Raw genomic sequence first — 20,340 nt, 5'->3', positions numbered from 1 at the left:
CTTTAAGTTCTGTTCTGGGTCCTGCAGCTTAGAGACTTTGCAGAGTTTTGGATGGAAAAAAGCCTCCATTCCTGTGTCCACATTTTACCTAGTATTAGTCTCAGCTGTCCACAGGCTTATACATATATGTGAGATGATGCTTATGGCTCTTTGATATAGGGGCCAGCTGCTGTGTGCAAATGCTGAGTGCTGACAAAACACTAAGGCTGCATTCACGCAAGGGTGTATTGAATCGATTTTAAAACACCCAGGTGTGAATGACAAATCGCAAAAGCACACTTCAGATGCTATTCATATGAATGGCACCTAAAGACATAGTGATGTTCTGGTGCGATAAATCGCACTGCAAACTTCATCACGTGAAGCTCGTTGCCCAAAAAAAGTTCAGGAACTTCTTTTAGCAGACATGCTTCACACAATGCGGTTTGCCGCGATTTATCGCTCAACAAATGCAGAACTGCACCTTATTTTTCTGTGTCATTCAAATAAATGGCAATTGAAATGTGCATTGTGCGATTGTCATTCACACCTGGGCATTTTGAAATTGCGATTGAGTGAAAGCAGCCTAAAAAAAAAGGTGCAAATGCTGCCTGCTTGTTTTGTTTTGGGGAACCCACTAAAGTACACACTGTAAGCCAGGATCTGATTTGAGTTTGGTCAATAGCACAGAAAAGCAGATGCTTTTTTTGTTGTTTTAAGCTATGGACTTGTTGTACAAAGCACTCCTGCATTAAAACTGTTTGTTTGCTGCCTCGCTGAGCAAATGTGCAAGACAAACCTGCTTAGACTGTTCCTGGGTGTGTGCCCGTCTTGTGCAAGCTTTACTGCGACCAATAGTAGTTGAGCCTGTCCCTATTACTACAGATAGAGAGGTTAGCAGTAGAACTGAGATGATAAGACATGTTTGATAACACTCTACACACTACAATCTGCTGAAAGAAGAATTGAGTTTAGTAGCACTGAAAGCTGAAAATTGACCTGGGCAGGAAAGGGGTACAAATGCCCAGTAGGCAAGTGGTTAAATAGTTTAGGCAAGTTTATTAAATAATGCTTTACATAGCTATACCTGCAAAAGGGACCAGCCGGAAATCATCTAAGAGGACTTAATTTTGTGGCTAAAGTTGCACTTTAAGCAGGTATAGAAGAAAAAAAAAATACATAGCTACCTACTGGTTTTTGAGACCACCCAAGGAGATGGGGTCAAACAAAAGTTAATTTTGCATAATACTTCAGCTGTATATTTCTTTTAAATCTACTCATTTTATTATGAGCTTGGGAAACACTTTCCATTTTCAACATGACAGTCTTTAGAAATCAGCTTCTCGGTTCTCATTCACTTACCAGTCTTTCACTGTAACCTCTGTGATTCCTTCTCCAATGTCTGATAACTTGAACTGTACAATCTGGCCATTCAATGCTGGAAAAACACAAACCATCGGTAACTTTGTGAATACAATTAAACCATGCAGCTCACATACATTAACAACCAGTAAGTCAGAGAGTAGAAAGAAAGCAAAAGTAAATCTTTGGGGCTTTGGGATGTGACCAGGGTGGCTCACTATGGGAAAGGCAGACAAGATCACCTACTGACCGGCTAGAAGTACATTTTCCATTGCTCAATGCCCATACAAGAGGCGGCCCCACTATTTTGGCATAAATTAGTGTTTTCATCTATTAGGTTAGTGGATTCTTGCTTGCGATTTTATTAGCATACAAGTGACCTTGTTGTTTGTGTTCTTCCCTACCTGAGGCAGCCTGATTATTCCCTTTTTGGATGTAGCGCTATAGTAACGAGGCTATGCTCATGTAATTCGTGAGGTCTTCTGATGAAGCTATTAAACATGCATTAAATAGGCGACCATTATACTGCACCTCTGCTCCTTCATCCATCTATCTATATCTATCTCTATATCTATCTCTATATCTATATCTATATCTATATCTATATCTATATATATATATATATATATATATATATATATATATATATATATATATATATTGTACAATATTGCATTAACTAATTCCCATCTGGCCTATAGACAAATGATAGCCACGCGGGACATCCGTCATCCTGGGTGGAGGTCATAAAAGGCCGCACTGCGGCGCGATCTGTCATCAGCTGGGTCCACCAGACACAGCTGATGGCAGATCACTGTACCGGGCCACTACCGAGTCCATGTGATCGCTGTGAAAAATCACAGCAGATCACATGACAATTGTAAACATAGATGGCTTCCATACATGCCATTCATTGTGTACAGTTGTGTTGCTAGCTATGATTGGTCACAGTGATCACATGGTATAGACAGGGCCAATCACTGCCCATCTGGTACCATGCGATTAGCTGGGGCCAATCACAACAATACACACTGAATGAATCAATTTCATTCAGTAAAAATGGTTGCTTATTACAGTGAAATTCATTGGCATAAGCAATCATAATGTGTAAAAAAAGAAAGAAAAAAATCCTGATTACTGCTCCAGAGTAGTACAATGTTACAGTGGTAACACTGCATTGCTCTGGTCATATTGTTTTAAAACAAAATAGTAAAAAAAGAAAAAATCATAATGAAAATAAAATTGATTAATATATACAGTGGGTACGGAAAGTATTCAGACCCCTTTAAATTTTTCACTCTTTGTTATATTGCAGCCATTTGCTAAAATCATTTAGCCCCGGTTCACACTTATGCGAGTGCGGGAAGGCTGCGAATCCGCAGCCTGTTCCCGCATCGCACACGCACCCCCGTCAGTTCACACTGCCATATGCGATATGCTGGGGGTGTCAATGTAATCTTAACGACACCCCCAGTTTGATCGCATATCGCAGTGCGATCATGCAGTTCGCACAGGATCGGATCGCACAAGTGTGAACAGCTGTGCGATCCGATCCTGATGCGGCTTCCAAAAAGGGTCCCTGTGCGTGTTTGCTGCGGCGCAAATTTAGCCATACAAAATGTATGGCTAAACTCGCACCGCACAGCCGATCGCATGTAATGAAGGAGCAGTGCGCTCCGACATTACATGCGAACCCGGCACTCGCACAAGTGTGAACCGGGGCTTAAGTTCATTCTTCTTCCTCATGAATGTACACATAGCACCCCATACTGACAGAAAAACACAGAATTGTTGACATTGTTGCAGATTTATTAAAAAAGAAAAACTGAAATATCACATGGTCCTAAGTATTCAGACCCTTTGCTCAGTATTTAGTAGAAGCCCCCTTTGATCTAATACAGCCAGGAGTCTTTTTGGGAAAGATGCAACAAGTCTTTCACACCTGGATTTGGGGATCCTCTGCCATTCCTCCTTGCAGATCCTCTCCAGTTCTGTCAGGTTGGATGGTAAACGTTGGTGGACAGCCATTTTTAGGTCTCTCCAGAGATGCTCAATTGGGTTTAAGTCAGGGCTCTGGCTGGGCCATTCAAGAACAGTCACGGAGTTGTTGTGAAGCCACTCCTTCGTTATTTTAGCTGTGTGCTTAGGGTCATTGTCTTGTTGGAAGGTAAACCTTCGGCCCAGTCTGAGGTCCAGAGCACTCTGGAGAAGGTTTTTGTCCAGGATATCCCTGTACTTGGCCGCATTCATCTTTCCCTCGATTGCAACCAGTCGTCCTGTCCCTGCAGCTGAAAAACACCCCCACAGCATGATGCTGCCACCACCATGCTTCACTGTTGGGACTGTATTGGACGGGTGATGAGCAGTGCCTGGTTTTCTCCACACATACCGCTTAGAATTAAGGCCAAAAAGTTCTATTTCGGTCTCATCAGACCAGAGAATCTTATTTCTCACCATCTTGGAGTTCTTCAGGTGTTTTTTTAGCAAACTCCATTCGGGCTTTCATGTGTCTTACACTGAGGAGAGGCTTCCGTCGGGCCACTCTGCCATAAAGCCCCGACTGGTGGAGGGCTGCAGTGATGGTTGACTTTCTACAACTTTCTCCCATCTCCTGACTGCATCTCTGGAGCTCAGCCACAGTGATCTTTGGGTTCTTCTTTACCTCTCTCACCAAGGCTCTTCTCCCCCGTTAGCTCAGTTTGGCCGGACGGCCAGCTCTAGGAAGGGTTCTGGTCGTCCCAAACGTCTTCCATTTGAGGATTATGGAGGCCACTGTGCTCTTAGGAACCTTAAGTGCAGCAGAAATCTTTTTGTAACTTTGGCCAGATCTGTGCCTTGCCACAATTCTGTCTCTGAGCACTTCAGGCAGTTCCTTTGACCTCATGATTCTCATTTGCTCTGACATGCATTGTGATCTGGAAGGTCTTATATAGACAGGTGTGTGGCTTTCCTAATCAAGTCCAATCAGTATAATCAAACACAGCTGGACTCAAATGAAGGTGTAGAACCATCTCAAGGATGATCAGAAGAAATGGAAAGCACCTGAGTTAAATATATGAGTGTCACAGCAAAGGGTCTGAATACTTAGGACCATGTGATATTTCAGTTTTTCTTTTTTAATAAATCTGCAACAATGTCAACAATTCTGTGTTTTTCTGTCAGTATGGGGTGCTATGTGTACATTCATGAGGAAGAAGAATGAACCTAAATGATTTTAGCAAATGGCTGCAATATAACAAAGAGTGAAAAATTTAAGGGGGTCTGAATACTTTCCGTACCCACTGAATTTATATAATATATATATATATATATATATATATATATATATATATATATATATATATATATATATATATATATATATATATATATATATATATATATACACACACACACACACACACACACACACATATATAATACATGAAAAAAGGAACTATTTTTAAATTTTTTTCATTTTCCAGAAAAATAGTGACAAAAAACTTACAACTGCAAAAATTCACCATGCCTCTTAGTACCTACCTTAGATTGTCCACTTTACAAAAATTGGTCATTTGGGGGTTACCTGGCATTTTCGGAGCTCAAGTACATCAGAGATAGATATACACACACACACACACACCCATAATCTAACAAAAGTGAGTACACCCCTCACATTTTTGTAAATATATTATATCTTTTCATGTGACAATACTGAAGAAATTACATTTTGCTACAATGTAAAGTAGTGAGTGTGCAGCTTGTATAACCATGTAAATTTACTGTCCCCTCAAAATAATTCAACACACAGCCATTATTGTCTAAACCGCTGGCAACAAAAGTGAGTACACCCCTAAATGAAAATGAAAAATGTCCAATTGGGCCCAATTAGCCATTTTCCCTCCCTGGTGTCATGTGACTCGTTAGTGCTACAAGGTCTCAGGTGTGAATGGGGAGCAGGTGTGTTAAATTTGGTGTTATCGCTTTCACTCTCTTTTGCCGATTACCGGAAGTTCAACATGGCACCTCACGGTTTAACAGGACAGGTCCCACTCAGAACAGACCTCGCCATGGTTAACCAAAGAAGTTGAGTGCACGTGCTCAGCGTCATATCCAGAGGTTGTCTTTGGAAAATACACGTAGGAGTGCTGCCAGCATTGCTGCAGAGGTTGAAGGGGTGGGGGGTCAGCCTGTCAGTGCTCAGACCATACACTGCACCAAATTGGTCTGCATGGCTGCTGTCCCAGAAACAGTTTGCTGAAGACAAGCAGACTAAGGACATGGATTAATGGAACCATGTCCTGTGGTCTGATGAGACCAAGATAAACTTATTTGGTTCAGATGGCGTCAACCAGGTGAGGTACAAAGACAAGTGTGTCTTGCCTACGTCAAGCATGATGGTGGGAGTGTCATGGTCTGGGGCTGCATGAGTGCTGCTGGTTCATGGAGGGACCCAGGAATGCCAACATGTACTGTGACATACTGAAGCAGAGCATAATCCCCTCTCTTCGGAGACTGGACTGCAGGGCAGTATTCCAACATGATAACGATCCCAAACACACCTCCAAGAAGACCACTGCCTTGCTAAAGAAGCTGAGGGTAAAGGAATGGACTGACCAAGCATGTCTCCAGACCTAAACTTTATTGAGCATCTGTGGGGCATCCTCAAACAGAAGGTGGAGGAGCTCAAGTTCTCCAACATCCACCAGATCTGTCATGCAGGAGTGGAAAAGGGCTCCAGTGGCAACCTGGGAAGCTCTGGTGAACTCCATGCCCAACAGGGTTAAGGCAGTGCTGGAAAATAATGGTGGCTACACAAAATATTGACACTTTGGGCCCAATTTGGACATTTTAACTAAGGGGTGTACTCGCTTTTGTTGCCAGAGGTTTAGACATTAATAGTGTGTGGAATTATTTTGAGGGGACAGCAAATTGACACTGTTATACAAGCTGTATAACCACTACTTTACATTGTAGCAAAGTGTCATTTCTTCAGTGTTGTCACATGAAAAGATATAATAAAATATTTGCAATATTTACAAAAATATGAGGGGTGTACTCACTTTTGTGAGATAATGTATATATATATATATATATATATATATATATATATATATATATATATATATATATATATATATATATATATATATACATATATATACATATATATATACATACACACATACACACACACACCCACCATAGTTTCTGGACACAATAAAACTTTCCTACAGACTAAATATACACCGATTTAGGTTATTTTCACCAAAGACATGTAGCAGAATAAAGTTTGGCCTAAATTTATGAAGAAAGATTACTCATTATTTGCAAAAGAAGAAAAACAATTTTTTTTTTTTTCAAATTTTGTCTTTTTTCTTTCATTTAGCAAAAAAGTTAACAATCCAGCAGTGATTAAATACCACCAAATGAAAGCTCTATTTGTGTGAAAACAATGATACAATTTTCATATGGGTACACTGTTGCATTACCGCGCAATACAAGTGCAACATAGCTGAAAGCTGAAAATTGGCCTGCTAGGAAGGGGTGAAAGTGCCCGGTATTAGACCCCATTCAGATTAGCGCGACTTGTCAGCCGACTTGTCAGCCTGACAAGTCGCGATCGGTCGCTCGCCATTGATTAGCACAGGACCCGTTCTAATAGGAGTGACTTGTGTCGCTCCTATTAGAACGGGTCCTGTACTACTTTGGGGCGACCTGGGAGCGAACTGCATTGACTTCCATTATGTGAAGTCACAGGTCGCCCCTCGAAGTCGGATTGCCTCAGTGTGAACCGGCTCTTAAAGTGGTTAATATATATTTGTGTAACCAGAGTATTGTTAGTGGTGGCCTAGCAGGAACAGCACTCCTTTCATGGATATCTATACCGGAAGCCTGATCCCATGTTTGGGTAGCTTATTTTTATTGATGTATATACATTTTTTATTATTTTTTTTGTGTGAATAAAACTTTTTACATTTAAGATTATGTATTTGTTGTCTTTGGAGTAATGTTTGCACCTTTAAGTCCTTATCCTTACTTTTTTTGTATATACATATACAGTACAGACCAAAAGTTTGGACACACCTTCTCATTCAAAGAGTTTTCTTTATTTTCATGACTATGAAAATTGTAGTCACACTTCAAGAGGTAGTCACCTGAAATGGTCTTCCAACAGTCTTGAAGGAGTTCCCAGAGATGCTTAGCACTTGTTGGCCCTTTTGCCTTCACTCTGCGGTCCAGCTCACCCCAAACCATCTCGATTGGGTTCAGGTCCCGTGACTGTGGAGGCCAGGTCATCTGGCGCAGCACCCCATCACTCTCCTTCTTGGGCAAATAGCCCTTACACAGCCTGGAGGTGCGTTTGGGGTCATTGTCCTGTTGAAAAATAAATGATGGTCCAACTAAATGCAAACCGGATGGAATAGCATGCCGCTGCAAGATGCTGTGGTAGCCATGCTGGTTCAGTATGCCTTCAACTTTGAATAAATCTCCAACAGTGTCACCAGCAAAGCACCCCCACACCATCACACCGCCTCCTCCATGCTTCACGGTGGGAACCAGGCATGTAGAGTTCATCCATTCACCTTTTCTGCGTCGCACAAAGACACGGTGGTTGGAACCAAAGATCTCAAATTTGGACTCATCAGACCAAAGCACAGATTTCCACTGGTCTAATGTCCATTCCTTGTGTTCTTTAGCCCAAACAAGTCTCTTCTGCTTGTTGCCTTTCTTTAGCAGTGGTTTCCTAGTAGATATTCTACCATGAAGGCCTGATTCACACAGTCTCCTCTTAACAGTTGTTCTAGAGAGGTGTCTGCTGCTAGAACTCCTTGTGCCATTGACCTGGTCTCTAATCTAAGCTGCTGTTAACCTGCGATTTCTGAGGCTGGTGACTCGGATGAACTTATCCTCCACAGCAGAGGTGACTCTTGGTCTTCCTTTCCTGGGGCGGTCCGCATGTGAGCCAGTTTCTTTGTAGCGCTTGATGGTTTTTGTGACTGCACTTGGGGACACTTTCAAAGTTTTCCCAATTTTTTGGACTGACTGACTGACCTTCATTTCTTAAAGTAATGATGGCCAGTCATTTTCCTGTACTTAGCTGTTTTTTTCTTGCCATAATTCAAATTCTAACAGTCTATTCAGTAGGACTATCAGCTGTGTATCCACCTGACTTCTGCACAACACAACTGATGGTCCCAACCCCATTTATAAGGCAAGAAATCACACTTATTAAACCTGAGAGGGCACACCTGTGAAGTGAAAACCATTTCAGGTGACTACCTCTTGAAGTGTGACTCTACAATTTTCATAGTTATGAAAATAAAGAAAACTCTTTGAATGAGAAGGTGTGTCCAAACTTTTGGTCTGTACTGTATGTTTGGATGTAGTGCAATTTCAAGCAAACTGTGAAATCTTTTAAACTTATCAACACGACTAAGGTTTGTATTAACAATCCACTGTGCGTTTCATATTTAGTGAAACTATTTTAAGACCTCATAGATGGATCAGCCATAACTTTATGACCTCCCACTTTTGTCACCAAAACAGCCCTGATCCATAGAGGCATTGACGACACTAGACCTCTGAAGGCATGCTGTGGTATCTGGCACCAAGCCATCAGTAGCAAATCCTTTTAAGTTCTATAAGTTGTGAGGTAGGGCCTCCATGGATTGGACTTGTTTTTTCCCAGCACATCCTACAAATGCTCATTTGGACTGAGATCTGGAGAATTTGGAGGCCAAGCCAACACCTCAAACTCATTGGCGTGTTCCTCAAACCATTCTTGAGCCATTTTTGCTATGTGGAAGGACGCATTATCCTGCTGAAAGAGGTCACTGCCATCAGAGAATACTGTTTCCACAAAAGGAGTGTACTTGGGTCAGTAACAATGTTGATAGTGATTGTGTTTCCTGGGTACCTTACCCTTCATGTATACTGAACTGCATTTTTTGCTGATTATTGGCACAATACAGTAAACCCCCCTCCATTGCGGGGGTTACGTTCCGGACCCAGCCGCGAAAAGTGAAATTCCGTGAAATAGAAAAACCCTATTAAAATGCATTGTAGGCATGATTTTTTTACTGTCACTGTACGTGTAAAAGCATTTTAAGGTCTTTAAACACACTTTTAAAACAATAGAAACCCATTTAAACACATAAAAGATACTTAGAGACAGAGCAAGAGCTATAAAAAACACAAAAATCTTTCATTTTTAATGATTTATATAGTAAAATAAAATTACAAAAAAAAACGCGAAATTACCGGGACCGCAAAAACTGAACCGCGATGTAGCGGGGGGATCAACAATGTTGATAGTGGTCAACATTCTGGTGCCATCTCCTCCACAGGAAAGCGACAAATACGCACAAGGCCATCCACATGATGTAAAAGAAAACAGGATTCACCAGACAGGCCACCTTCTACTCATCCGTGGTCTAGTTCTGATGTCCGCGTGCCCATTGGTTGTGGATACGGGTCAGCATGGGCTCCCTGACCGGTCCCTTACACAACAAACTGCAATGCCCATTTTTAATGCTTTCAACACATCAACTTCAAAAACAACTTTACTTGCTTGCTGCCTAATATATCCCACCGACTTACAGACACCATTGTAACAAGATAATCAATGTTATTCACTTTACCTGTCAGTGGTCATAAAGTTATGGCAGTTTGGTGTATGTAGGCACATAAAGTTTGTAACTATTACCCATTACCTTTCTTTGATGACAGCCATCAAAGAAAATTAAAAATTTCAGCCAGTCCAAATGTTCCTTTCTTCATTTAAAAGGTAAATTCTGGTCAAAGTTGTAAATTAAGCTTGGAAATGCATACTGGCTACATTTTAAAACCTGTTCAGGGTTCAGTTTTTCATACAGGTACAGCGCCAGTGAACTGGTTCACTCTAAAGTTGTTCAAAATTTGAGAACTCCTTTTGCTTACAGTCATATACGCAAAGCCACACACCACTTCCATCAGCTTTCAGTAATCTTTAATAAACCAGTGGTAAAAACAACCCTGGAAGAGGAGAAGATGACCTGGAACAAGCATATGTGTAATAAGTGTCCTGTTATTTACCATCTCATGCTCATTCCTGGACAGCTAAGCTGTGCAGAAAGAATAACAGCTTTGGATCTCACATGTTCAAAAACAAGTCAACAATGTCACCACCTCCTATATATTTCTATCATTACATGTTCCTTTTACAGTTAAATTTAGTGGTCTTTTAGATTTAACATAGCTGCAGTGTTTCCTCGATATTAGTTGCTCATTTCGTTTCACCAACTTTACCTGCGATTGCTCTTTAAAAGGAAAATTCCACTTTAAAACCCTTTGCTTCAACATAACCTAGAGGTGATCTCTCCTCTCCACCCAATACTCAAATCCTGGGTTGGTCTGGTAGGCAAAGCTCCGGAGCTTCCTGATAGTGTCAAAAGCTTGCCATCTCCCTCCCAGGCTGTTGGCAGTGTGTGCAATACAAGTGAATGTGTAGGTTTCCATCAATACTGGTAATGGGGACAAGTGACTGTGGAATGAGATCACAATCCCTTGGGAATAATCATAAACACCAATGCATCTGGCCCAGCAAGCAGTGATTGCTAAAGCTTTATAAAGGGGGATTCTCAATGCTTACCTGAAACAGTTCTGAAGTATCTGATCTGGGAAGTTTGCAGATGTAAAGAATGAGGTTGTTGTTTGCATGATTTTATCAGCAAAAACCGGTTACATGAAGTCAGCTGTCTAAAACTGGCCTAGGGAGAATAAGAGCAAAACAGAAATCAGTGAAAATATGTGATCAATACAAAGCTAAAAAATGTTGTTTTCCCTGACACCATTTACGCTGCTTGTGTTACCCTGCATTACACAACACAGGCCAAGTAATAAGGAGAGTCATGCTTTCAGATGGAGCCTGGCCTTCCATACAAAGGGGTTGATTTACCAAAACTGGAGAGTGCAAAATCTGCTGCAGCTTTGCATAGAAACCAATTAGCTTCCAGATTTATTTATTATTTTTTGTCAAAGCTTAACGGGATTGTAAAGGCTGAAGGTTTTTTTTATCTTAATGCTTTCTTTTCATTAAGATAAAAAAAACTTCTGTGTGCAGTAGCCCCCCTAATACTTACCTGAGCCCATCTTTATCCAGCGATGTTGCAAGAGTGTCTAAGCTGCTTGGGACTCCCCTCCTCATTGGCTAAGACAGCAGCACGGCACAATTGGCTCCCACTGCTGTCAATCAAAATCATTCAGCCAATCATGAAAAAGAGGGGGGCAGGGTTTGGTCGGGGCTCTGTGTCTGGTCAAATCCTTTGAGAATGTCCTATGGGACAAAATGCATCAGGATTGTGCCTCTGTAGCCTGATTTGTCTGCTTATATTTTGCCTGTAACACTGGACTATTTGTTTGTAAGTGAATTTTATTTTGGGGTTTTACACTAGATTTGTTCCCTTTGGTCTTTATCCTTATGGTCTTTGATGTCTGCGAGTTTCATCCTCCATTCATCCCACTGGATATACACCTGGAGAACACCTGTGGTTGCAGTCCATCTTAGGAATCGCAATACCATCACATGGATGTCTTTACCTTATACGTTTAATTGGGACTTTTTTTATGTATAATTTCTATACCATTGACTTGGTTTTATACGCACTTCATCGCTTGTATTTGTATGGAGAGCTGTTACAGTTCTCCCTGATTTAGCGCTGCACTTTTGTCTATGTATTGCTCTTATCAACCTGTTTGTCAGTTGTTTTGTGCAGCTTTTTTTACTATTTATTATTTGTGTTGGTTAGTGCAGTATACACATTTACTTATATGCTATTTAAAGTGGAGTTCCAGCCTTTTCTGTGTTTATTAAAAGTCAGCAACTACAAAAAGTGTAGCTACTGACTTTTAATAAACTAACACTCACCTGTCCTAAGGTCCAGCGATGCGGCCGCCCGAAGCCTCGCTCTTCTCCCTCTCTGCTCTGCGGCATCACTGATGTGGGCACCCAGCTGTGACAGTTTGCGGCTTCACAGCGGGGTACGCACTGCGCATGCGCGAGTTGCGCTACGTGTCTTGATTGGCCGGCAATCTTCTAGTACCTCTGACATGTCCCAGAAGATTGCCAGGAGGGAGGGGGAGAGGAGAACTTCCGCTCAGGGCGCCGCGGCGCTCCGAGTGGAAGTGGGAGCGGGTATCTGTCAAAACTAGGTACCCGCCCCCCCCTCCAAAAAAATGACATGCCAAATGTGGCCTGTCAGGGGGTTAGAACTACCTAAAGCGAAGTTCCACTATTGGATGGAACTCCGCTTTAAATACACTCTAGGCATGTTTTTATAATTCACTGTACTTTTAAAAGCATTTTAAAAGGTCTTTAAACACACTTTTAAAACAATAGAAACACATTTAAACACATAAAAGATACTGAGAGACAGAGCAAGAGCAATGGAAAACACAAAAATATTTCATTAACAATGATTTAATTAGTAAAATAATATTAATAGGTCTTAGTGCCGGTTCACACTGGGGCGACCTGTGAGGCGACCTGGTCGCCTCACAGGTCGCCGCAGGTCGCCTCCCATAGGGAAGCTGCGGACCCGTTCTAATAGGAGCGACACAAGTCGCTCCGACCTAGAAAAAGGGTCCGGAGCTTCTTTGGGGCGACCAGGAGGCGACCGCCATAGACTTCAATGTTATGAAGTCCGTGGCGGCCGCTCCGAGGACGCGGCGCGCTGCTCACACCGCGATCTTGGAGGTCGCCCCTGCAAGTAGCGTCGCGGTAATGTGAACCGGCGCTTACAGAAAAAAAAAAAAAAAGGCAATATACCAGGACTGCAAAAATGATATAACGGGGGTTTACTGTATATTCAAGGAAATTGAATAGGAACCTTTCAAAATGCAGTAGAATGCATTTGGGAACACATAGTGTGCATTTCTGTAACATTGATAGCTAGAACAGTTGTGTGAAAGAACCCTAAGGCCCCGTTCACAATGGGGCGACGCTACTTCCCGGGGCGACCTCACAGGTCGCGGCGCGCTGCTCGCACCGCGACCTCGGAGCGGCCGGCACGGACTTCATAACATTGAAGTCAATGCAGGTCGCTCCAGGTCACCCCAAAGAAGTTCCGGACCCTTTTTCTAAGTCGGAGCGACTTGTGTCGCTCCTATTAGAACGGGTCCACAGCTTCTCTATGCCAGGCGACCTACGGCGACCTGTCAGGCGACCAGGTCGCCCCAGTGTGAACGGGGGCTAAACGCTCCGCTAAAAAGTAATGAAATAATAACAGAACAGACCCAAACACAACATTAGGGCCTCTCCATCAAACACAGTGCTACTGTACTGATACTTTGTTTATTACATAGAATCCATCTGGAAAAAAAAAAATCCTTGCAAATGTAGCAGTTTCCTATTTACATAAAATAAAGCTCCTGCCAAATGTGTCAATATCCAGATGAATGATACAATGTAACATAGTAGGGACAATCATCCATATCAGGGCACTCTGAAAAATCAATGTGCTGCAATGGTAAATGTTGGATTATTACCCCTTGCTCACCGTGCCGTTCTAGCAGTATAATCGCTTCTAGGCTATTCTCTGTCATTTTATTATGGTCTTTAATATTGTTGAACATTAGCATCAAATGAAATCATGGGAACTCATCAGCAGCCTCAAAACACTTTTACAAAGTATGCTTAATTTGATGATAATGTTCAACAATATTAAAAAGAAAATGACAGCAAATACTCTATTGCAGGGTTTCTCAACCAGGGTTCCTCCAGAGATTGCTAGGGGTTCCTTGAGCAATGGACACTTTCTGACCCTCAAATAAGTTCCCACTGACACTATTGATCTTTTTATCCATCTATAAGGGGGTATTTCTTCCCAATGACCATTCTTCCCACTGACCATCACACTAATGTATCATGAGTTGTAGATACAGGAATTTTTGGCAGAGGTTCCCCGAGACTGGAAAGTATTTCTTCTGTGTTGAAAAGGTTGAGAAAGGCCGCCCTATTGTCTATAGAAGGATCAAACTCTCCACTTCCAACTACTCTCTGTAGTAGAAATATTACAATTAGGCCTCTTTCACACATAGAGTCCGTTGGGACTCCGGTTTTCTCAGCGGGGGATCGATCCGCTGATCCCCCGCTGAGCAGGCGGATGGCTGCTCTGTCTCCGCGCTGTGTGCGGAGACACAGCTGTCAGGTCCCCGCTATTCTCCATGGGGGAATCGGATGGGAACGAACCGTCTGTCCGTTCTCGTCCAATCTGATCCACTGGACGGATGGAAAATAGGGTTTCCATCCGTCCAGATTTGACAGATCGGATGTCAGCAGACATTTCTCCGCTGACATCCAATGCCCCATAGAGATGCATGGGGCATCCGTTCAGATCCGCCAAAAAAAACGGACAGCCGGATCTGAATGGTCCGCCTGTGTGAAAGGGGCCTAAAGGAGTAAGATTTTTAAAACAAAAAGGCATATTTTTAAAGCTGTGAATGAGACATTTACTGGGGGTAAATCATTCACTGTATATCAAAGTAAAGGGAGAGTCTAATAAACCAACATTTGAATGTCACTGTATCTTTTCTCCTACAATATAAATACCTTTTTTTAAACTTGTTTCTATTTGGTCACATGAACTCAGGCTCCAGCACGTCATGGTAATGTGGAAAGCTTAATCACATACAGTGGGCAACATGACCAGACGGTGTCCGCTTCTCTAGGCTCTGTTGGCGGGGCAAACCTCATACCCACCAGCTCCCCAGAAAAATGATAGCGCTGGAGCTTTGCACTCAATGTGCACATACAAAAAAGCCAGAGAAAAAAATGTATTTACCTTGCAATTTGGTGTAAAATGTATGCACATCCATGGGAAGAAAGGGAGATGATCATCTAAATGTTGGTTTAATACTTGGCCCTTCCTTCTACTTGAAAACACATTGAACACCAGAAAGATTCTCCTGCAGTGAATGTCACATCTACTGCTGTATAAATGTGCTTCTAGGTATTTTACAATATTTAGGGGTTGTCAAGGGGCTTTAAAGAGGAAGTAAACCCCCTCTGCAACTTGTACCCATAGGTAAGCCTATATTAAGGCTTACCTATAGTTACTGTAAATATCTCCTAAACATGTACCGTTTAGGAGATATTTACTTTGCATACAGCCAGTGACATCACTGGCGCATGCGCTCTGAAGAACGGCCGCTGGTGCCGTTCCTTCAGAGCCCCATGCCGTGACCGTCAGCTCCCGCACGCATGCGCGGGAGTGACGTCATCACGGCTCCAGCCAATCAGATGGCCGGGTGCCGCAAACCCGGAAGAAGGGTGACCGAACATGTCACCCATGAGACAGGTGAGCGGGCGGCACTACGAGGCTTCGTTCTAAGGTAAGTATTTCATAATGAGCCAGTATGCGATGCATAATAGCTCATTATGTTTTTGTCTTTCAGGTGTTCGTTTTAAAAAAAAAAAAAAAAAATTCTGAGGTTTACAACCATTTTAAAAGTCAATAGGAGTGAACAAACAATGTAAGGCTTAGTTTGCAATACGCACGGTAGGGAGATCTGTCTGAGTGTACACAGTTGCAGTCCGCATTCACTTGACAGGAGGTATGATTTTTTTTGCTGCACCTGCTAAGCTTGTGAACAACCCCATCCAGCTGCCTTTGCAGATTTAAGTGGGAATTTAGTCAGAAAATGAAGTACTGAATGATTTACTTCAGGCTGGCCCCTTTTGCAGTTACAACATTAGGTGCCTATACTTTTTAAAATCTAGTAATACACTGTCTCACTCCACTCTGCACATGCTCGGTTGCTCCCCATTTTTAGGCATTGTACCAAATTTGTAGAAGCCGTTTTGCCGACAGCCTAAAGATTTAACCACTTAACGTCTTCTCACGTTGCTGCTACTGCAGCAACGTGGCTCGTTATCGTCTAGCGACGTAGTACTACGTCGCTAGACTCCTCCCCCTGTAGGCGCGCTCCCGCTGTTTTCAGTCACAGCAGGAGTCGGGCCAGGGGAGGAGCGGCGGCGATCGCCGCTGCTCTTCCCTGATCGTCGGGGAATCTAGTTTGGATCTCCTAAGTGACAGGGAGTGACAGATCAGCTATCGCAGTGTTCAGCATAGCTGAACATGCGATCTGTCCCTGACTCACTCAGTCACCTCCCCCACCACACGTCAGTAAGCACCAGGCATACATTAACCCCTCCCTCTCCAATAAAATTAACCCCTTCCCTGACAGTGTCATTTTTACAGTAACAGTGCATATACATAGCACTGATTACTGTAGTAATTTCACTGGTACCCCCAAAAGTGTAAAAAATGTCAGTCAATCAAGGGTCCGATCTGTCCGCCGCAATGTCGCAGTCCCGCAAAAAAAAAAAAAAAAAAAAAGAAATCGCAGATCGCCGCCATTACTCGTTAAAAAAAAAAAAAAAACACAAAAAATGACAAAAATCTTTCCCTTAGTTAGTAAACGCAATAACTTTTGCGCAAACCAATCAAAATACACTTATTGTGATTTTTATTTTACCAAACATAGGTAGCAGAAAACAAATTGGCCAAAAATTTAAAAAAATTTTGATTTTTACATTTTTTTGGGGGGAATTTCATATAAAAAAATTTGAAAAATATTGTTATTTTTTCAAAATAAAATGCTCTTTTTTTGTTTATAGCGCAAAAAGTAAAAAAAAATCGCACAGGTGATCAAATACCACCAAAAGAAAGCTCTGTTTGTGGGAAAAAAAGGACGTAAATTTTGTTTGGGTACAGCCTCGCACGACCGCGCAATTGTCCGTTAAATTCACACAGCGCCGAATCGCAAAAAGTGGCTCAGACGTAAGACAGCAAAATCCTCTAGTGGTAAAGTGGTTAATGCTGCTCAGGGGATCTTGGCTACAGCACAATAGCAGCCTCAGCAGGAGGAGTGCTGGATGAAATTTACAGCATTCACTTATTTTGGTAGCAATATTATTAATGTGGAATGTATGTCTCTGGTTAAATAAATTTTTTTATCAAGTTGTTATGGGTAAAGTTCTGATTTAAAAGGGGTGGTCCGAAAAAAATATGGAACCACCATCTAATTTTTACTGTCCCTTAACTGCAAGTGTAAGACCCCGTTCACACTGGGGCGACCTGTCAGGCGACCTGGTCATCTGACAGGTCGCCTGCCATAGAGAAGCTGTGGACCCATTCTAATAGGAGCGACACAAGTCGCTCCGACTTCGAAAAAGGGTCCGGAGCTTCTTTGGGGCGACCTGCATTGACTTCAATGATATGAAGTCCGTGCCGGCCGCTCCGAGGTCGCGGTGCGAGCTGCGCACTGCGACTTGTGAGGTCGCCCCGGCAAGTAGCGTCGCCCCAGTGTGAACGGGGTCTAAATGAGCCTGAAAGCAGGTTAGTGCAGCTTAGAAAAATGCCAAATGCACCCATCATTGAACTTTGAATGACCTCAGAAGTGCTTCAGACTTATCCCCAATGCATGGGGAACGCACATAGAAGTAAGCTGCATGTGTCCATCCCAAACCCAATATATTTTTTTTTTAAATGTCATGACACAAATGTCACATTGTAGCAAGGTAAAGCTGAGATTAAGTCCCGGTTCACATTTGTGCGATGCAGGAACGCTGCGAATATGCAGCGTGATCCCGCATCGCATCCGCACCTCTGGCAGTTCACACTGCCATATGCGATATGCAGGGGGTGTCAATTAAAAGTTAACGACACCCCCAGTTGAGATCGCATATCGCAGTGCGATCTGCAAGTTCGCACAGAATCGGATCAAACTAGTGTGAACCGCCATGCGATCCGATTCTGCTGCAGATAAAAAAAAAAAAAAAAGGGTCATGTGCGTGTTTAGTGCGATTCTGGTGCGAATTCAGCCATACAAAGTGTATGGCTGAAATTTGCACCGCACAGAGATCGCATGTAATTTAGGAGCAGTGCGCTCCGAATTACATGCGATCTCTGTGATCGCACTAATGTGAACCGGCCCTTAGTCAAAACATTGTTGTGATGATACTTTACCAGGGACATACTAACCTGTAATGAAGTGTGCCCCATGTCCTGCTGGCTGCTGGATAGTATAGAAACCTTCCCATCCCTTTACTGACACCTGATATTTCCTACAGCGGAGATCTTTCAGCCAAGGATTGAGGCTATGTTTACACTTGTGGTTGGGGGTGAGGGTAGTAAAAACACTTGTTTTTACTGCTCCTCAACCGCTCCCCCTTAAGCCTGAAAAGACAGCAGGCAGTGAACGTAGGCAAGCCCCATTGCTAACCCACCCATTCGCCAAATGTGACCCATTCAAATGATTAAGGCCACACCATAACCACCCATCAACTGTGTGTAATGCGTGAAGTTGCAACATGGTGGTGCAGCTTTTTAGGAGTTAAAATAGGTGGTGAGGAGGCGACATAACACCTCCTCACACCCTTTCAAATACCTTCTGAGGCAATCCACTGCATATTGCTCTGCAGAGAAATTAAAGCTTGTGTAAATGAGTCTTGAGGGCTGCTTTACACCATACCCGCACATTAATCACATGCACGATGTGATTTCAGCCCCTTTCATCTTGAATTGGCTAAAATTGCACTGCACAAAAAGTAGTGCATGCGTTACTTATAAAAACGCACTGGTTTGCGACCTGCATTTAGGGTGTCATTAACTTTGTATTGACACCCGCTGCAGATTGCAAATGAAAGAGTTTTGCATGCGGTGTGGAACGCACAGTCCATTCCCACAGTGATTCCTGTTAAATCAGGCATGGCGTGCATCGGCCTTAAAAGATATAGAAGCTGCATACTCAGGGCATCCGGTGTGTCAGAATTCCTTATTCTGGGTTACTGACTCCTATGAGTGAATTCAGAGAGCCAGCATGCCAAGCAGACCACCAGCAGCTGCAGGAGAGCACAGCATGGCAGCCTCCATCTTTCTTCCCTGACAGATTTCTTTTTTTTCTATGGTTAAAGTATTATTAAAGGCAAAACTTTTTTTTAAATTTTGGATAGAATGAAGAGGGGTTAAAACACCTAGCAGATTTCTATTGCTGTTTGTGCCCACAATGTGGTGATTCACCCTCTCTATTTGTCCTGATTACAATTCTTATTGAAATTAACAATTTGCCCAAATTTTGGGCTGTCCCCAGAACAGGAATAGAGGAGAAATCTTCCACTGGGGTCACTAGTTCTGGTGACAACCAGGGATTTCCTCCGACTTCCTGTTTTAGTTATGAGACAGGAAATGAAAAGGAAACCTCCACAATGGGACACAGATGGCAACAAAAATTACAGGCATTGGAACCCTTCTTATTTAGATCTACTTTAAACTATAGCTTTAGGTAAAACTTTTTTTTTTTGATAGCATGGAGAGGCATTAGGACTTTATTTATTTTTATTTTGTATTGCAGTCTGTGCCTCTATTAGGCTGCATTCACATGTCAGCGTATGATCGCGGGCAGAACCGCCGCGGTTCCGCCCGCGATTCAGAGATTTATTGCAAATTGCGGGACGCTTAGCGTTGCCCGTTGATTTGCAATAGCCCCCCAAACGCCGAGCGATGTTGCCGCGATTTACGCCCGCCGAATCGCGGCAACATCGCGCAAACAAAATTGCGGGAGGCAATACGCTCCAAAAAAGTACAAGAGCTTCTTTGGAGCGATCATACGCTGACATGTGAATGCAGCCTTAATGAGATTCACCCTCTCTATTTTCCTTATTACTGATGACATAAAAAGAGAATTCAATATTTTGGGTTGACATCGGAACAGGAATAGGGGGGAAATCTTCCAATGGGTAAATAGTTCTGGTGACACACTAGGATTCCTTCACTTTCCATGGATTTTCTCTCACCTCCTGTCGTGGCTATGAGACAGGACATGAAGTGAGATCTCAACGATACATAGATGGGGAAAAAAATGGCTATATTCAAAATGAGGAAAAACAAAAGTTTTTCCTTTAGTGACACTTACTTTTTTTGTTGTTAAAAATAACAAACATGTCATACTTGCGTCCTCTGTGCAGTTGGTTTTGCA

At 42.6% G+C, this 20,340-nt stretch overlaps 1 protein-coding gene across 1 annotated transcript in view; it reads right to left on the bottom strand.

Moving 5' to 3' along the window:
- The window catches only part of DBT (dihydrolipoamide branched chain transacylase E2), a 37,241-nt gene that overhangs the window by 15,263 nt on the left and 1,638 nt on the right, over positions 1 to 20,340 (bottom strand). The window contains exons 2-3 of the mRNA XM_082266464.1: positions 10,955 to 11,072; positions 1,342 to 1,417 (exon numbers count right to left, since the gene is read on the bottom strand). Coding sequence (XP_082122590.1) covers positions 1,342 to 1,417; positions 10,955 to 11,072 — 194 coding nt within the window. The remainder of the gene's footprint in view (positions 1 to 1,341; positions 1,418 to 10,954; positions 11,073 to 20,340) is intronic.

Source organism: Pelophylax lessonae, assembly GCF_965119305.1.
Source record: "Pelophylax lessonae genome assembly, chromosome: 8".
Classification (NCBI taxonomy): Eukaryota; Metazoa; Chordata; class Amphibia; order Anura; family Ranidae; genus Pelophylax; species Pelophylax lessonae.
The sequence above is the reverse complement of the archived record's forward strand: the minus strand, read 5'-3'. Positions and strand labels throughout refer to the sequence as shown.